A 15,767-nucleotide genomic window follows, 5' to 3' on the forward strand; every position below is an offset into this window, starting at 1 on the left:
TAGCAACAATTGGATTAAGCCCTTGCTCTTTTCAGGAGCTCTGCTGAATTCTTAGTCCTCGTTCAATTTCACAGCACACTGGAAGCTGCATAGCTACCACCAGGTTTTTATGGTTTTTGGTGGGGTTTTTTGTTTGTTTATTTTTGTTTTATGAGCAAACCAAATGGAGGAAGGTTAAATTACTTGTTTAGGCAGCACAGGTAATCAGCAGCAACTCTCAAACTCAAAATGAGATCTCTGGCCACTATCTTATGTGGCATATGATACCGAGCATCGTATGTCACATAGTCCTTAAGTGGGGTCACTAAGTGAATTTTGTGTTCCATTAATCTGAGAACTCCAGAGTACTTCGGGCAACTACAAGCTGCATCTAGTGGGCTACACCAAGTGCCAGTGAAAACTGATAGGGAAAGAGCCTAGACTGGTCAGTGTAGAGAGCCTGCCCAAACATAGGTTCTCTCTGGAAGGGAGCTGCAGGGAAGTATTGGTGGTTGGCATCATCTTGCTGAGAGCAGACAGGCCTGATGACAGCCACAGGCTTTATGGAGTCAGTGCTACTGACAGAACAAAACTCAAGTATCTGGCGCTGGCAAGAATGTCTAATACAGCCAGGTAGAAGTGGCGCACGCACACCTGTAATCCCAGCACTCTGGGAGGCAGAGGCAGGCAGATTTCTGAGTTTGAGGCCAGCCTGGTCTACAGAGTGAATTCCGGGATAGCTAGGGCTACACAGAGAAACCCTGTCTTGAAAAAACCAAATCCAAAAATCAAAAAAAAAAAAAAAAAAAAAAAGAATGTCTAATAAATACAGATGGTAATTAATTGCTGCTAACAGCAGCAGGGAGTTAACTAAGGACTTTTATAGTTCCCTTCTCTATTTGCCTGGGAGCCACCACCTCTCTCTCTCTCTCTCTCTCTCTCTCTCTCTCTCTCTCTCTCTCTCTCTCTCTCTCTCTGGTGAGAGGGAGGCCTGGAGCAATTAACTCTTTGTGAACCAGGAAAAGAAAGTCAGGCTCACAGAAAGAAAAAACTTTTACATAGGCAAATATTCATAGGCACACATTCATACATATATTCATACACACATTCATGTTGGGCCCGACTGCCTATCTCATCCTCTCCACAAGTATATATGTATACTTATATACATACACCTATACTTACACACACACACACACACACACACACACATACACATTTGATGAATGGAGCAAAACTCCCACAAGCAAGTTTCATTGAGCAAGTGCCAGCACAGAAAGAACTCCCTCATTCTGGATGAAAAATAAACTCCAACCTTTATTGCTTAGAGAAAGGAAAAACTTATACTTTTTTTTGGTTTTTCAAGACAGGGTTTCTCTGTGTAGCCCTGGCTGTCCTGGAACTCACTCTGTGACCAGGCTGGCCTCAACTCAGAAATCTGCCTGCCTCTGCCTCCTAAATCCTAGGATTAAAGGCATGCACCACCACCGACCAGCAACTTCTACCTTTTTATTGAATATAAAAAAACCTTGTCTTTGTCAGTAAGAAATCTGGTATTAAGAAAGAACATGTCTCGACAGCCCACCAGGAGAGAGTGATCTCCCAGCAGTGCTTTTACTTCTGAGCACAAAGGTGAGATTTCCACCTTCTCTCTGGAGGGGAACAGTTAGGAGTGCACTGAGCATATGATCAGTGGAGCAGCTGGGACAGAAGTCTTCCCACCACTATTTGGTCCCGGGAGCTGGGTGGCTCCACAGCCTTCTGAGCACAAACCCTGCCAGAAGAGAGTTGGTCTCCCAGGAGTACAGACATAGGCTTAAGGAGGGACAAGCTCCAGCCAGAGACAGCAAGACCAGCTAACACCAGAGATAGCCAGATAACATCAGACCTCAGCTCTCCCAACACAGCAAGTCCTGGATAACCCAACACACTGGAAAAGTGAGACTTGGATTTAAAATCGTATCTCATTATGCTGGTAGAGGGCTTCAAGAAGGACTTAAATAACTCCCTTAAAGAAATACAGGAGAACATGGGTCAACAGATAAAAGCCCATAAAGAGGAAACACAAAAATCCCCTTAAAGAATTAAAGGAAAACACAATCAAGTGAAGGAACTGAACAAAACCATCCAGGATCTAAAAGTGGAAGTAGAAACAATGAAGAAATCAAAAAGGGAGACAACTCTGGAGATAGGAAACCTTGGAAAGAAATCAGGATTTCTGATTGCAAGCATCAACAACAGAATATAAGAGATAGAAGAAAGACTCTCAGGTCTGAAGGTACCATAGAAACATTGACTCAGCAGTCAAAGAAAATGCAAAATGCATAAAGCTTATAACCCAAAACATCCAGGAAATCCAGGACACAATGAGAAGACCAAACCTAAGGATTATAGGTATAGAAGAGAGCGAAGATTTACAACTTAAAGGGCCAGTAAATATCTTCAACAAAATTATAAAAGAAAGCTTCCCTAACCTAAAGAAAGAGATGCTTATGAACGTACAAGAAGCCTACAGAACACCAGGCAGTGGTGGCACACGCCTTTAATCCTAGCACTTGGGAGGCAGAGGCAGGCAGATTTTTGAGTTTGAGACCAGCCTGGTCTACAGAGTGAGTTCCAGGACAGCCAGGGCTAGACAGAGAAACCCTGTCTCGAAAAACAAAAACAAAAAACAAACAAACAAACAAAAAAAACCAAACAACAACAAAAAAAGAAGCCTACAGAACTCCAAACAGACTGGACCAGACCAGAAAGTCCTGCCAGCACATAATAATCAAAACACCAAATGCACTAAACAAAGAAAGAATATTAAAAGCAGTAAGAGAAAAGGTCAAGTAACTTATAAAGGCAGACCTATCAGAATCACACCAGACTTCTCATCTGAGACAATGAAAGCTAGAAGATCCTGGGCAGATTTCATACAGACCCTAAGAGAACACAAATGCCAGCCCAGACTACTATAGCTAGCAAAATTATCAATCACCATAGATGGAGAAACCAAGATATTCTATGATAAAAGCAAATTTATACAATATCTTCCCACAAATCCAGCCCTACAAAGGATAATAAATGGAAAATGCCAACACAGGAGGGAAAATACACCCTAGAAAAAGCAAGAAAGTAATCTTCTTCCAACAAACACAAAAGAAGATATCCATACAAACATAAAATTAGCATCAAAAATAACAGGAAGCAACAATCACTATTCCATAATATCTCTTAACATTAATGGATTCAATTCCCTAATAAAAAGACATAGACTACAGAAATATTTTTCATGTAAATCTTCAGTATTAACAGAAAATGCTTGTAATTCCTCTTTCAATTAATTTAGTAATTTTGTTTATGTCTACCATTTTATCTGCATTATTTTTCAGGATAATCTTCAATTTTAACATGTTTTTCTATATATTTCTTCTATTTCATTAGAAATTTTTTCCATGTAAATCTCTGATTTTATCACAAAATGTTTTTAACTCTACCTTCAATTAATTTAGAAAGTTTTTTTTATGTCTAACATTTTATCTGTATAATTTTCCATGAAATAGTCCATTTTAATACACTTTTCTAAATATTTCTTGAATTTTATCAGAAATATTTTCCATGTAAATTTTTAATTTTACCTGAAAATGTTTATAATTCCACTTTCAATTATCTTAGAATTATTTTTATGCCTACCATTTTAGCTGTATAATTTTCCATGATAATCTTCAATTCTAATTTGTTTTACTATATATTTCTTCAATTTTATCAGAAATATTTTCTGTGTAAATCCTCAACTTTATCAGAAAATGTTTATAATTCCATTTTCAATCAATTTAAGAATACTTTTGTGCCTACCATTATTATATCTATTTAGTTTTTCATGTAATCTTTAATTTTAACATGTTTCTCTACATTTTCCTACAATTTTATCAGAAATATTTTCCACGTAAATCTTCAGTTCCATCATAAAATGTTTCTACTTCCTTTTTCAATTAATTTAGCAATGTTTTTATGTCTACCACTTCTACTCTTTAATTTTCCATGAAAATTGTCAATTTTAACATGTTTTTCTATATATATCTTCTATCTTATCAGAAATATTTTCCATGTAAATCTTCAATTTTATCATAAAATGTTTTTAGTCCTTTTTTCAATAAAAGAACATGTTTTTCAAAAAGAAAGAAAGAAAGAAAGAAAGAAAGATAGATAGATAGATAGATAGATAGATAGATAGATAGATAGATAGATAGATAGATAGATAGATTGTGTCTGATGGTAAGAAGCCTGCCTGCTCTCTTCTTTTTCCGCTCTCTCCTTCTCATTGTTCCTAGTTCTTATACTTTTTCAGGCTACATAATCACATGGTATTCTAAGCATCTATTTTTCAAAAGTTTACAAATTCAAACATAAATTCAAATCATAAATTGAATAAAGAGTTACAACAGAGATGTTCACATGTGTTTCCTAGTTATTTAATTAAACATTCACTATCTGCCATTAGCTCCACAGGTTCATTAAGAGTTTAAAACAGTAATTCTTATGTCTAAATTAGCATGTTTTTTTTCACGAGGCAAATCATCTGTCTAGTGTCTTATTAATTTTGTGGTTTTGTATAGATAAGCCAGATATTTTTTGACTTTGCACCTACAATAAATTGTTCATTCTCAGTTTACAACCTTTAGTTATCAGGTAATGGTTTCACACCCAGCCCAGAAGGAATGCTTTCCCTGATTGTAAATAAGTCTGCTTTCTCTCTTAGTGCAATTAGTTCATGACACATGAAAGTTTACAGAGCCCTAATTGCAGCTTTCATATTATAGAGGACTCAAAATTACTTGTATAAATTTAGGAATTCTATAGAATCGTTATTAGGAATTATGAAATCATCAGTTTGTCTATGTAGCATCACTATAAGACAGTACATCTTCATTGATCTGCAGAAAATCAGCCTAGGGTGGGCTAATGCCTAGGAATTGTTATATTAATGTAATAATGACAGGAAAAGTATATCTGCTGCAAGAAGCAGTACTGAGATGAAGTCTTTTTGGGGCCTTGCCTCTTAGAGCTCAGCCATTGCAGACTATGCAAAAACAATGGGCCACCTTCAGGAAAGTCACATGCTAACCTTAAAAGGATTTATCTTGAGTATTTATAGGGGTTTTAGCTGTTTGAAAATTTTATATTTGTGTCTTGATTAAATCCACCCCTCTTTCTCTTTTTTGAGGAGGTGGGGGTGGGGAGGAGGGTGAAAAAGGGTTTCTCTGAATAACCCTGACTGTCCTGTAACTCTGTAGACTCTGTGGCCTGGCCTCAGAAATCCACCTGCCTCTGCCTCAAGTGCTGGATTAAAGGTGTGTACCACCATGCCCACTTGAATCCTTTTAATCTATCCTCCATATGACTTTTCCCTCCCTATATTATGTGCTTTATTTTGTTTTGTTTTTTAACCCACTGAGTCTACCTAATGCTGCCTACGTGTGTATGGGTATAGGTCCCCAAGAAAACTGACTCTACCTCCCCAGCGGCCATTAGTTCCTCGATGAAGGTAGAACTTCATGAGTCCCTGCCCAATGCATGCTGGGATTTTGGCTGGCTTGATCTTGTACAGAACTTGTACAAGAAGTCCCAACCTCTGTGGGTTCATGTGTGTAACAGCACTGCCACGCCCAATAACTACTGTGTTAATGCAGAGGTCCACTACCTCTGTCTCTTATAGTCTTCCCCTCCCTTCCAGGATGATCCTTGAACTTTGAGGGGAAGGCGCATGGGATAGCTGACCCTTTAGGGCTGAACACTCTACAACAGTCTTTCAGCCTCGGCATATTGACCAGGTGTGATCTCTATATTGCTCACTGTGGTAAAAGAAGCTTCTCTGGTGAGGGCTAAGAGATGCACTACTCTACCACTGGCAGGAGCTTGGTGAGTCAGAAAGTATAGGCCGGGTTAGAAGCTTGCCTTTTAAATGATCCCTCACCAAACATTTGCTCTCAATCAGAAGATCTGATAACTTTTGATAGCTCTACTTACCTTTAAGTAAGTAATCTTTTAATATCTTAGGATTCTTGACTTTTATAGAGACCTAGCACAGGACAGGTAGAACTCCATATAAAAAATTAAAAGAAAAATAAGACAAAATTATTGCTCAATTTATTAATTTCCCCTGCTTCTTTTGCTTTTTAAGATTCTATAATTTGCTAAAAGAGAACTTTTAAGTCACTTATATTGAAGTTTAAAGGACAAATAAAAATCATGTTTTCATTTAAAATGTATATATGAAAAAGATAGAAATAGAAAGATAAATCATACATAGTTTTCATAATTACAGAAGCATGGCTCTGAAATCAATTTTAACATATTATTTTAGCAACTGTGCAGAGCCATGGGTATACCCACAGGCTGTGTTCAAGTTGCCTCAATCATGAGGCCTCCCTTTCACGAAGTGGAACTTGGGACATTCTGGGGAAAGGCTGAAACAACACAGCACAGCTTGCAGGGAAAGCCATCCCTGCTTTCCAGGCCTGCGGCAGTTTGTTCCTCACCATCTTGACTATTTTACTTATAATGACCATTATGCATTAAGTTATGTTTAATTTTAGACCCCAACTTTCACATCTTGAAAGTTTTATAATAAATACATGATGATTCAAATATAATTTCAAGTTTTCAGAAAATATCTACAACTCAGAACTGGAGAGATGGCTCAGCAGCAAAATACTCAGTACCTAGGTTAGACAAGTCACAACTACCTGTAACTCCAGCTCCATAGGATCAAGCACCTCTTTTAGACTCTGCAGGCACCATGTGCACAACACACACACACACACATGCACAATATTTAAAAATAATAACCTTTTTTAAAAAAATTACCACAATCCAAACAAGACTCCATGTGGGGTCTGAATAGGCAGAACAGATATGGCTCTGCTGCTGCCATCGTATCTGCCACCTTGGGTAGACTGACTTCTCCAGGTCAGAGCTTCAGTTCTCTTACTTGGAAATTATGTGGTTTTCAGGGTCAGTGTGTAGACATTGATGATTATTTAAGACAAGGAGGCAACAATGCAGTAGGTAAGAAGTAGGCCACTTACTAGCTTACTGACCTTGGAGACATTGTCTCTCCTCCTTGTTCTCAGTTTCTTTATCTGAAAAGGGGGAATGGCACAGGCTCTTATCATATAGTGAATATTACTTGAATTAATATTTGCAGAGTACTTAAAACTGCACCTGGTACTTGGTCTTGTTCAAGTGTTTGTAAAATAATTGTTAGTTAACTCTCTTGGCACCATGTAATTACTTAATAAAAGGTGGCTGCTATTTGTCTTCAATGCATAATTGTTCCATTGAAGCAAAGCTGTAATACTTTGATAACCAACTAATCTCCTTCAGCACATTAAAAAGACACACACACACAAAAAAAAAAAATGGCCTTGAAGCCTTATTGATGCAAATAATAAAGGAGCAAGGAGAGTGCATCATTGAAATTATCTCTGTCTGGTTAACATTTCCTCTGAGCAAACCTTAAGTGTAATTAATAATGTAAAGTTAGCTGACTTAGTCTAACCTGTGTGTCACATCACTTCTCTAAACTCAGAAGGAAGACTTCTTTTCTGACTTGTTTGGTGGCTTATCACCTCTGCCATTGCTTCTACAGCTTTCCACTTGCTAGAAGACCTTGAGATAAGGTTTCTGTGTGTACAGTTTCAGTCTTGTGCCTTAATGAGAAAGGATGTAGATGAAAAGGGGATTTATTGAAAGCTATTTGTTGACCTTCGTTATCACATTATCCTCCTGCCCCTGGTCTCATAGTAATGGGAAGACAGCCTTGCAATGCAAGCAGACACCCATCTGTCAGTCCTGCTTTGCAGGCTCAGTTCATCAAACTCAGTTCTCTTACCCAGATTATTGTGGTTTTCAGGGACAGTGTGTGGAGATTGATGATTATTTAAGACAAGGAGGCAGCAATGCAGTAGGTAAGAAATAGGCCACTTGGGCATGAATCCTGGCATTGCCACTTACTGGCTCACTGACCTACGCATAGGCCTTCATTGATGCTGTTCTTCCCACCCTTTCTCCAGGAAGCTAAGAATTATCATTTCTTTGTTTCTTGGCTCTTGGATTCCCTGATTGAGCACGGTTAGATGGTTCTAGATGGTTCACACTGGTCTGAAGACAATATTTCATCCCAGCTTTGGTGCCTTCCTGTCAGACAGTAACTGACGATTGGAGGTAAATGAGGCTTTTTCTCTCTGGTGAACAACAAAATATGCATTGAAGTCAGCGTTGGCTAACAAGGGTTGCAGTCTGTGTGGTGGTGAGTCCGCCTGGTTCCTGTTGCACTCCTATCTTTCATTTGTCAACATTTATTTCCTTGTGATTTTCTTCCTCACTCCTATCTATATTACAAATGTGTACCCTTTCATCAGGCTAGATAGCCTAATTCTATTGTTCATTTAAGAAAGATGAAATTTAACCCTCAAACAGTCTGCGTCTCAACAAGAAAATTATTTTTAACTTTTATAATCACATTGGTGTGTGTGTGTGTGTGTGTGTGTGTGTGTGTGTGTGTGTGTGTGTGTGTGTGTGTTTGTACCTGAAAAGGGAAGGGAAAGTGCAGGTCTGGAGGTCAAAGCACAGCTTGGAAGAATCAGTTCTCAGCTTCCACTGGGTCTTGGGAATTGGCCTTGGCATCAGGAATCCTTACCCACAGAGCTATCGCATCAGATTAGAACTGCCTGAGTTGTGATACATACAAATGATTTATTTTTTCTTGGCTTAAAGTAAAGATAAGGTTTGTTTATTTATTTTCCGTTCTTTAAAAAATGACTTAGATTACTAAACAATTCTCCTTACTTAAAAAGGAAGCACTGAAAATGTTTAGTAATTATTACTATATAGCAGTCAGTACTGGCCAACAGTTAATCCACTTGTGCTGCCACCTGTTCCTTGATGCTCACACTCATGGCATTGCTTGAGAGCTGGCCTGGGGGGCAGAAGCCCAGGCCCTCCTGAATCCGAAGCTGCACTATAGCTGTTCCCAGCTGCATTTTGCCATTTGGTCTGTTTCATTACTTTATTCCAGCAAACAATAGAAATCTCTCCTGTGCTTGGTGTTCCCATTAGGCAGTAATCAACAACAGCTTATTTACTCTTTATATGACTTTTTTGTTCCTAAAGCAGTAGCCCTTTCCTAATGATGCTTGGATACTGGTAAATTGTGCTATTTATCATGACAGCAGTACTGATTTTTGTTGTCAGGAAGATAAAGGTCACTCACTCTTTCAAAACACAGTAGAAAACACCAAGAGTTCTAATATGTGACACTTGTGGTTTGTAACTGGTTAGATTAGAGATAGTTATATGACTCAGCTTCTGAGGCCTAGTTGATTCCCATGAGTGTCAGTAGCTGATCTTTGATCCTATCTTTTATAAATATTCAAGCCATATATAAGCCAAGTGAGTGAGTGTGAAATATATCAGGAAATCTTGAAGCTATTATGAGAGTAAAAGTTCAGAGTATTTGCTTTATTATCACAGGGAGGGAAACAGGAATCATCTAGACATAATGAAAACAGAGTTGTCTGCATCATGCACTCTTAGAATGAATATAGATTCCTAAAATGAATGTAACTATGCATTAAAATACAGCTCTACAAACATCCTCACTGCTCTTGGTCACATGGTGAGGTGCAGTAATTAAACACCTGATAGGTCAGCTTCATCTGGCACAGAAAATAATTTATAATCCTTCTTCTGGGTTTAATGGTAGGTATTGATCCTGGATTTTGGGTAACCTTGCCTCCAGCTTTAAGTTATATTGAGTTGCCTAGGGGCACACTTGATGGAACAGTTTTAACAGTTATAATACCTGACCCTTGTTTGAATACAGTTTTACTCACTTGTAGCTATGAATACTTAAACATATCAGTAAAACACATAATGGCGATCTGGAGCTTAATCCAGGTTTCTAAATACTATTATTCAACAAAAAGAACCATAGTATCTTGCAGAGTAGTGGTGTTACAGGCAAAGAAGATACAAGATGACCGTGGGTAATCTTTTGGTGTCCAAAGATAAAGAAGTACTTAAAGCTAAAAAATTTTTTAAAAACATGTTAAATAAAGTAGGTTGACATAGGATTAGCCAAACATGGGACACTGGGAACATCAGAAAAAATAACAGCAGTATTCTGTTATAGCTAAAAGAGTCAAGTATTTACAATAGTAAATGATATAGCAGTGTAGTAAATATTTCTTCCTCTCAGAGGAGTTGTAGTTAATGAGGTGATAGATTTAGCTAGTGAGATTTGGAATATCACAGTGTAGTCCATAAATCCATATTATTTTATATTTGACGTTTAAAAAGTGAGACTAAGAGCCAGCAAGACGGCTCACCATGGGTAATGAGACTGGCTGGCAGCCTAGGACTGGAGTTGAATCCCTGCAGTCCACATAGTGGAAGGAAAGACTTGAGTTCAGCGAGTTCTTCTCTGATGTCCACATGTGTGCTGAGGCATGCACACGCCTCCACACACAGATAAACAAATATTTTTAACTGAAATTTTAAAGATAGAAATGAGAGCATCTAATAAGGGAAACATCTTACCTATTTAATTCTCTGATCTGGCATGGCCTGAAGTCAAAGTCTAGATAGAACAACAGCTAGGGGCTGCCCCTAAAGCTGTTGCCTGCCTGTGGAATGTGTTCCTTAACTGAGCTACCTCGTCTAGTCTCAGTAGGAGAGGATCTGCCTAGCCCAGCAGAGAGCTGATATGCCAGTGTTGGGGGATGTCCAGAGGGCCCTCTATGCGCTCAGAGGAGAAAGGGAGGGCAGAATGGGGAGAGGGACTTTATGGAGGGGGGAATGGGAGGAGTTAGGGCAGCGAGCAGGATGTTTAAAAAAAAAAAAAGGGAGTGCCCAAGTGTCCATATCCCTAGTAGTCCCCTGAAGCCCATGATGATGAATGTCTGTTACTATTCCACTTCTGCCTTGTTGAGACTCTTGCTCTATGTTTTCTTCTGTGGATAACAATACACATGTACAGTGTTTGTGTGTAGTAGTGAGTATTTTGTGTGATGAAATAATACAGTAAGCTCTGTATCTGTGGGTTCCACATCCTGGGATTTAACCAACCACAGATAGAAAATACTCTGTGAGTAAAATGTCATATTATTGCTCATGGGTAGGTCTTACCTCCAATTTTAAGTTATATTAAATTTATATAGATGGGCCTAGGAAACGTGAACCTCTACTAAACTTGTGCAGAGTTTTTTTCCTTGCCATTTACCCTAAGCAGTTAAATATAACAACTAGTTAAATTGTCTTTGTTCTGTATTACGTATCATACATAATCCAGAGATGATTTCAAATGTGTAGGAAGAAGTATGAAGGTTGTAGGCAAGTACTGTCCCATTTTATAGAAGGGGTCAGAACAACCAGATTTTAGTCCTGTTACCAATCCTCCACAGATACTGAAGGGCAGTTGTATAGTTCATTCTGTCTTAGTAAGTGGTCATCAAAATTTTTTAATTTTTCCTATTTAATCTATTATTTACCCCTTACTTCATTTACTGTATGCTGTTTACAGAAAGCTATAGGCTATAAATGAAGAAAATTATCCATATTTCTATGAAGAAATATAAATAGCCTTTTAAAATGTCATTTCATTGCCAATTCTTTTACCTGGCATTATTTGGTCACAAATAACCAAGCTATAGACCATAGTGTCGGAGAAGGATGCAGAGCTGTAGTTAGACCTGGTTTCTGTTCCATGTCTGCAATGCAGTAGCAGCTGCATCATCTCTCAGTGCTCAACCCTCTCCTGAAATAAGTCTTCCACATTGCTTTACTAGGAAGACTCTTCAAAGAGTCTTCATGTAATAATGTAATGTTATATTTTATTGTAATATTTAATGCATGTAATAAAGTAACATGTAATAAGATAGAGACATGGGCTCCACCAGTGGCTTTCCTTGCCTGAATGAGATCCTCACTGCCATTTATTGAGTACATGCTGTGTTTCAGTGATATTACATATTTTTCTACTTACCTATTAGCACACCCATCACAAAAATAATTTTGGAAGTGCTCTGGCAAAGGTTCTTGAATATGGACTGCTGTGGTTCTGTGATAGCATAGAGAGCCTGGCTGCTGTTCAGTTTGATTGTTCTACAGAACCAGAGACCTAGAAAGTATGTGTCCATTTAGTGCCACTGCCTTGTGACTAAACAGAGTGCTTTCTCTGCCTAAATCTGGCAGACACTAGATTGGACTGGATGACCTAGACAGTGATTCTTGCCCTCTCACTAAGAAGTAGACTAATGAGCAACCTCAAGGCCACTTCCCAATAGGCTTGTGCCTTCCCTCCTCTGAGTTCATTTCACCAGTGTGGGGAAGTTCTGAGTGAGGCATTCTGTCTTGCTCTCTAAGACATTGACATTTTGATCTTGCTACCTGAAGAGTATCTTCAGTTTACATATATTGAAAAACTCATCTTGCCATTGTGGTTTAAAATGCACGGATCACTGTGCCTACCCCAGGCTTCTCACAATCTGTCCCAGAGTTTGGACGTGTCTCTACAGGAAATTAACCTTTAATCCTTTTAAAGTGGATTTAAGTATCTTATTCTGAACTCGTTCTATAGTTTTTCTAGATTAGAAACGTACATCTCTATATACGAGTTACAAGGTGGCGAACTAGCTAGTGATGGAGGTCAGATAAAGAAGACAAAGGTTTCTGGTCATTTTGAAAAGTGGAATGTAGGCCGAGGTGGCGTTACATTGTGAAGATGGTTGTTATTGACACTCTTTCTTCATATGTCCACATATGGCCCACCAGGCACGAACAGGAGGCTTTTCCTGGGTGTATACTGTCTTCTCTCTACTGAACCTTATGCTCCTGATGGCTTTTGTACTCCCTCTTTATAGTTAGTTCCTTGTGACCTTTTTCTCAGGAAGTTAATAATGGTAGTAGTGGTTTCACAGAAGCAGTGCTGACATTTCGGATCTGGGCTTTTTTTATATCTTTAATCTCATTAATCCTCACTGCATTTTATCTGGGCAGGTGGATTATTCTCACTGCTGTAGATTTGGAAACCTAAGCTTCAGAGAAGTAAAATACCTTTACTGTGACACTAGAGTTAGAAAAGACAAAACTGTAAGTCAGTTCTGCTTCTGAATTTGTAGTTACTATACTCCTCCATGAAGCAGCTGTGACATGGTTACAGTCATTGTGCTTAATGCCTGCCTGTTCTTATGTCAGCAGGCTGAGAGAATATCTTCCCCAAGGGACTAATGTGTGTTGTCTCAAGGCACAAACAAAACAGTAGTTTACATCAGCACATTGGTGCCTCATGAAAGCTGCTTCTGGGCATGTTTATTATTGCAGCTTTACGGTTGGGGAAACTACGACTCACAGGTCCTGACTCTGGCCCCAAAGCCAGTGTGTCTCACAGCAGAGACCAGGCCCACTCCTCCTTGAGTCTTCGTCTAAACTCCCTGTGCATGCAATGCTTCGCATGCACCGTTGAGAGCCAAAGCCTCCTAGGTTTAAGACTCAACAGACAAAAGAGTGTGGGACTGACTTGATAACAGTAAGATTTTGTTTCCTGAGTATTATCAAAAGGGTAAACACATCAATGACAAAGGGCACTGAAAGTTTGTATGCATATGCATACTGAAAGGCATTGGGTACAGTGTTTGCAGAGTACATTCTAGGTACCTAAACTGTAGATTCAATGTGACTGAGATTATAAGGAAAAAGGGCTATAGTTGTTTTGAAGTATCATGTCACTGCACTCTGTAAATGAACATATAGATCTGGTGACAGGTGGCTTGTAGCAGACCACATGCTGTCATTTGTTGTGGGGTCCTCCGGTGGGTATCTGCCTAGAGTGGAATGTATAGATCAACATTTACAGAGCTATAACTTACCAGGTTCTCAGTTGCCTCAAAAGCTGCTATGTGTTGCTACTTGGTTGGGTTTTACTCATTTGCCTCCTATAGACTTTATAGAATTAAATTAATCATCAAACAACTTATGTTCTACGATAATCAAATTCACAGTGGTTATTCTCACAGATAGATATTTCAGGGGAAAAAAGACATTGTCATAGTGGTCTCACATTATAAAATGATTACTTAGAGGTACAGTGCAGTTTGAGAGCAGAGATAAAAGTAACATTTATTTCCATTCCAATAGATTTCGGCTTTGGAAATTTCTTTAAAACTGGTGAACTGCTAGCAACATGGTGCGGCAGCCCCCCTTATGCAGCCCCAGAAGTCTTTGAAGGGCAGCAATATGAAGGACCACAGCTGGATATATGGGTATTGCTTTGCTTTGATGTGTTAAATATACCTATCCTGATAGTCAGTCGGTCCTCTGGCCTGTCTCAGAAGCTCCTGCAGGATTCTCACCATCCAATAGACTGTTATTAGTCAGATCATCTGGAAATGGACCCCTAGGAAAGAATTTCTAGAGACAGCTATTGCCATCCTAATATCAGCAATGATTTGAAGTAACATGGTAAATGATCAAATTCAGACCACTTAGTATTTATTATGCTTAATTTCACCACAGAAGGGAAGACTTTCAAATTTTGAGAAAATAACAAATTCAGGCAGGAACCCATCATCCATGTGATTTTAAGAGCCACGTGAGCCGGGCAGTGGTGGCGCACGCCTGTAATCCCAGCACTCTGGGAGGCAGAGGCAGGCAGATTTCTGAGTTTGAGGCCAGCCTGGTCTACAGAGTGAGTTCCAGGACAGCCAGGGCTATACAGAGAAACCCTGTCTCAAAAAAAAATAAAATAAAATAAAATAAACAAATTTTTTAAAAAAAGAGCCACGCGAAGTTTAGGGAACCAGAGTGTTTGAAGTGTTCCCTGAAAATGACTGCACCGCTTTCTTCCCTAGAGCATGGGAGTTGTTCTTTATGTCCTTGTCTGTGGAGCTCTGCCTTTTGATGGACCAACTCTCCCTATTTTGAGGCAGAGAGTTTTGGAAGGAAGATTCCGCATTCCATACTTCATGTCAGAAGGTAACAAGCTGTTCGTTCTATTAGTTGTGCATTACAGAACTTATACTGCATGAAGTCCTAGCCAGTTTCCTTACTGAGAGTTTGGTACCAGATAAAATGACTGAGTCATTTCAAAAGCCATGGAGCGCTGCAAAACCCTCCAGGTAGACAAGACAAGTTCCAGCTTTCCTCCTTGTAACTGAGAACAGAAGCTACCCAGATTAAGAGCAGCAAGTCTTCCCATTCAGCTTGAGTCTATAATGTCCCAGTTTATTTTAGACTTACAGAAACACTCCATAGATACAAGCTTACAACCATTTTACTTTATGCATGAAACATTTTCAAAGTTAAATTTTTAAATTCAAGTCAACTGGTGGAACTCTGTGAAGTAAATTGACATGCCACAGTTCCTACCTGTTTTGTTTGGGGCTGTCATATAAACAACAGTTTGAGTTACTTTTTTGTTATGTCTTTAGTTTTCTTGGGAAAGCAAGGTCACATAGGCTTTAGATACAGATGACTATCTGGATGGAATCCTGAGTTCACCATTCACTGGCCACGCAGTTTTGACTCATCTGTACAGTGGAATTAACAGTAGTTCCTACTCTAGAGATGTCATAAAGATGGTTAAATTACTCTGCCCAAAGCACTTAGCACAGTGCCTGAGAGACATGAGTGGCAGGAGGCTGGGTGAGTGGGAGGAGGGTAGTGAAGAGCTTGATTTCACACAGCTGCAGCTGCAGTGTACTTAGTGTCATCAGAAGCCGATCCATGTACATGGTCCTTGGCAA

At 39.0% G+C, this 15,767-nt stretch overlaps 1 protein-coding gene across 5 annotated transcripts in view; it reads left to right on the forward strand.

The window, feature by feature from the left end:
* Sik2 (salt inducible kinase 2) overlaps positions 1-15,767 on the forward strand; it is a 113,614-nt gene that overhangs the window by 72,924 nt on the left and 24,923 nt on the right. For all 5 annotated transcript variants that reach the window (XR_007978832.1, XM_052188356.1, XM_052188355.1 and 2 more), the window contains exons 5-6: positions 14,161-14,285; positions 14,874-14,997. Coding sequence is in view for 4 of the 5 variants with exons in the window: in XM_052188356.1 (XP_052044316.1) it covers positions 14,161-14,285; positions 14,874-14,997 (249 nt within the window). In the remaining variant the exon portion in view is untranslated. The remainder of the gene's footprint in view (positions 1-14,160; positions 14,286-14,873; positions 14,998-15,767) is intronic.

This window comes from Apodemus sylvaticus, chromosome 7, assembly GCF_947179515.1.
Source record: "Apodemus sylvaticus chromosome 7, mApoSyl1.1, whole genome shotgun sequence".
Lineage (NCBI taxonomy): Eukaryota > Metazoa > Chordata > Mammalia > Rodentia > Muridae > Apodemus > Apodemus sylvaticus.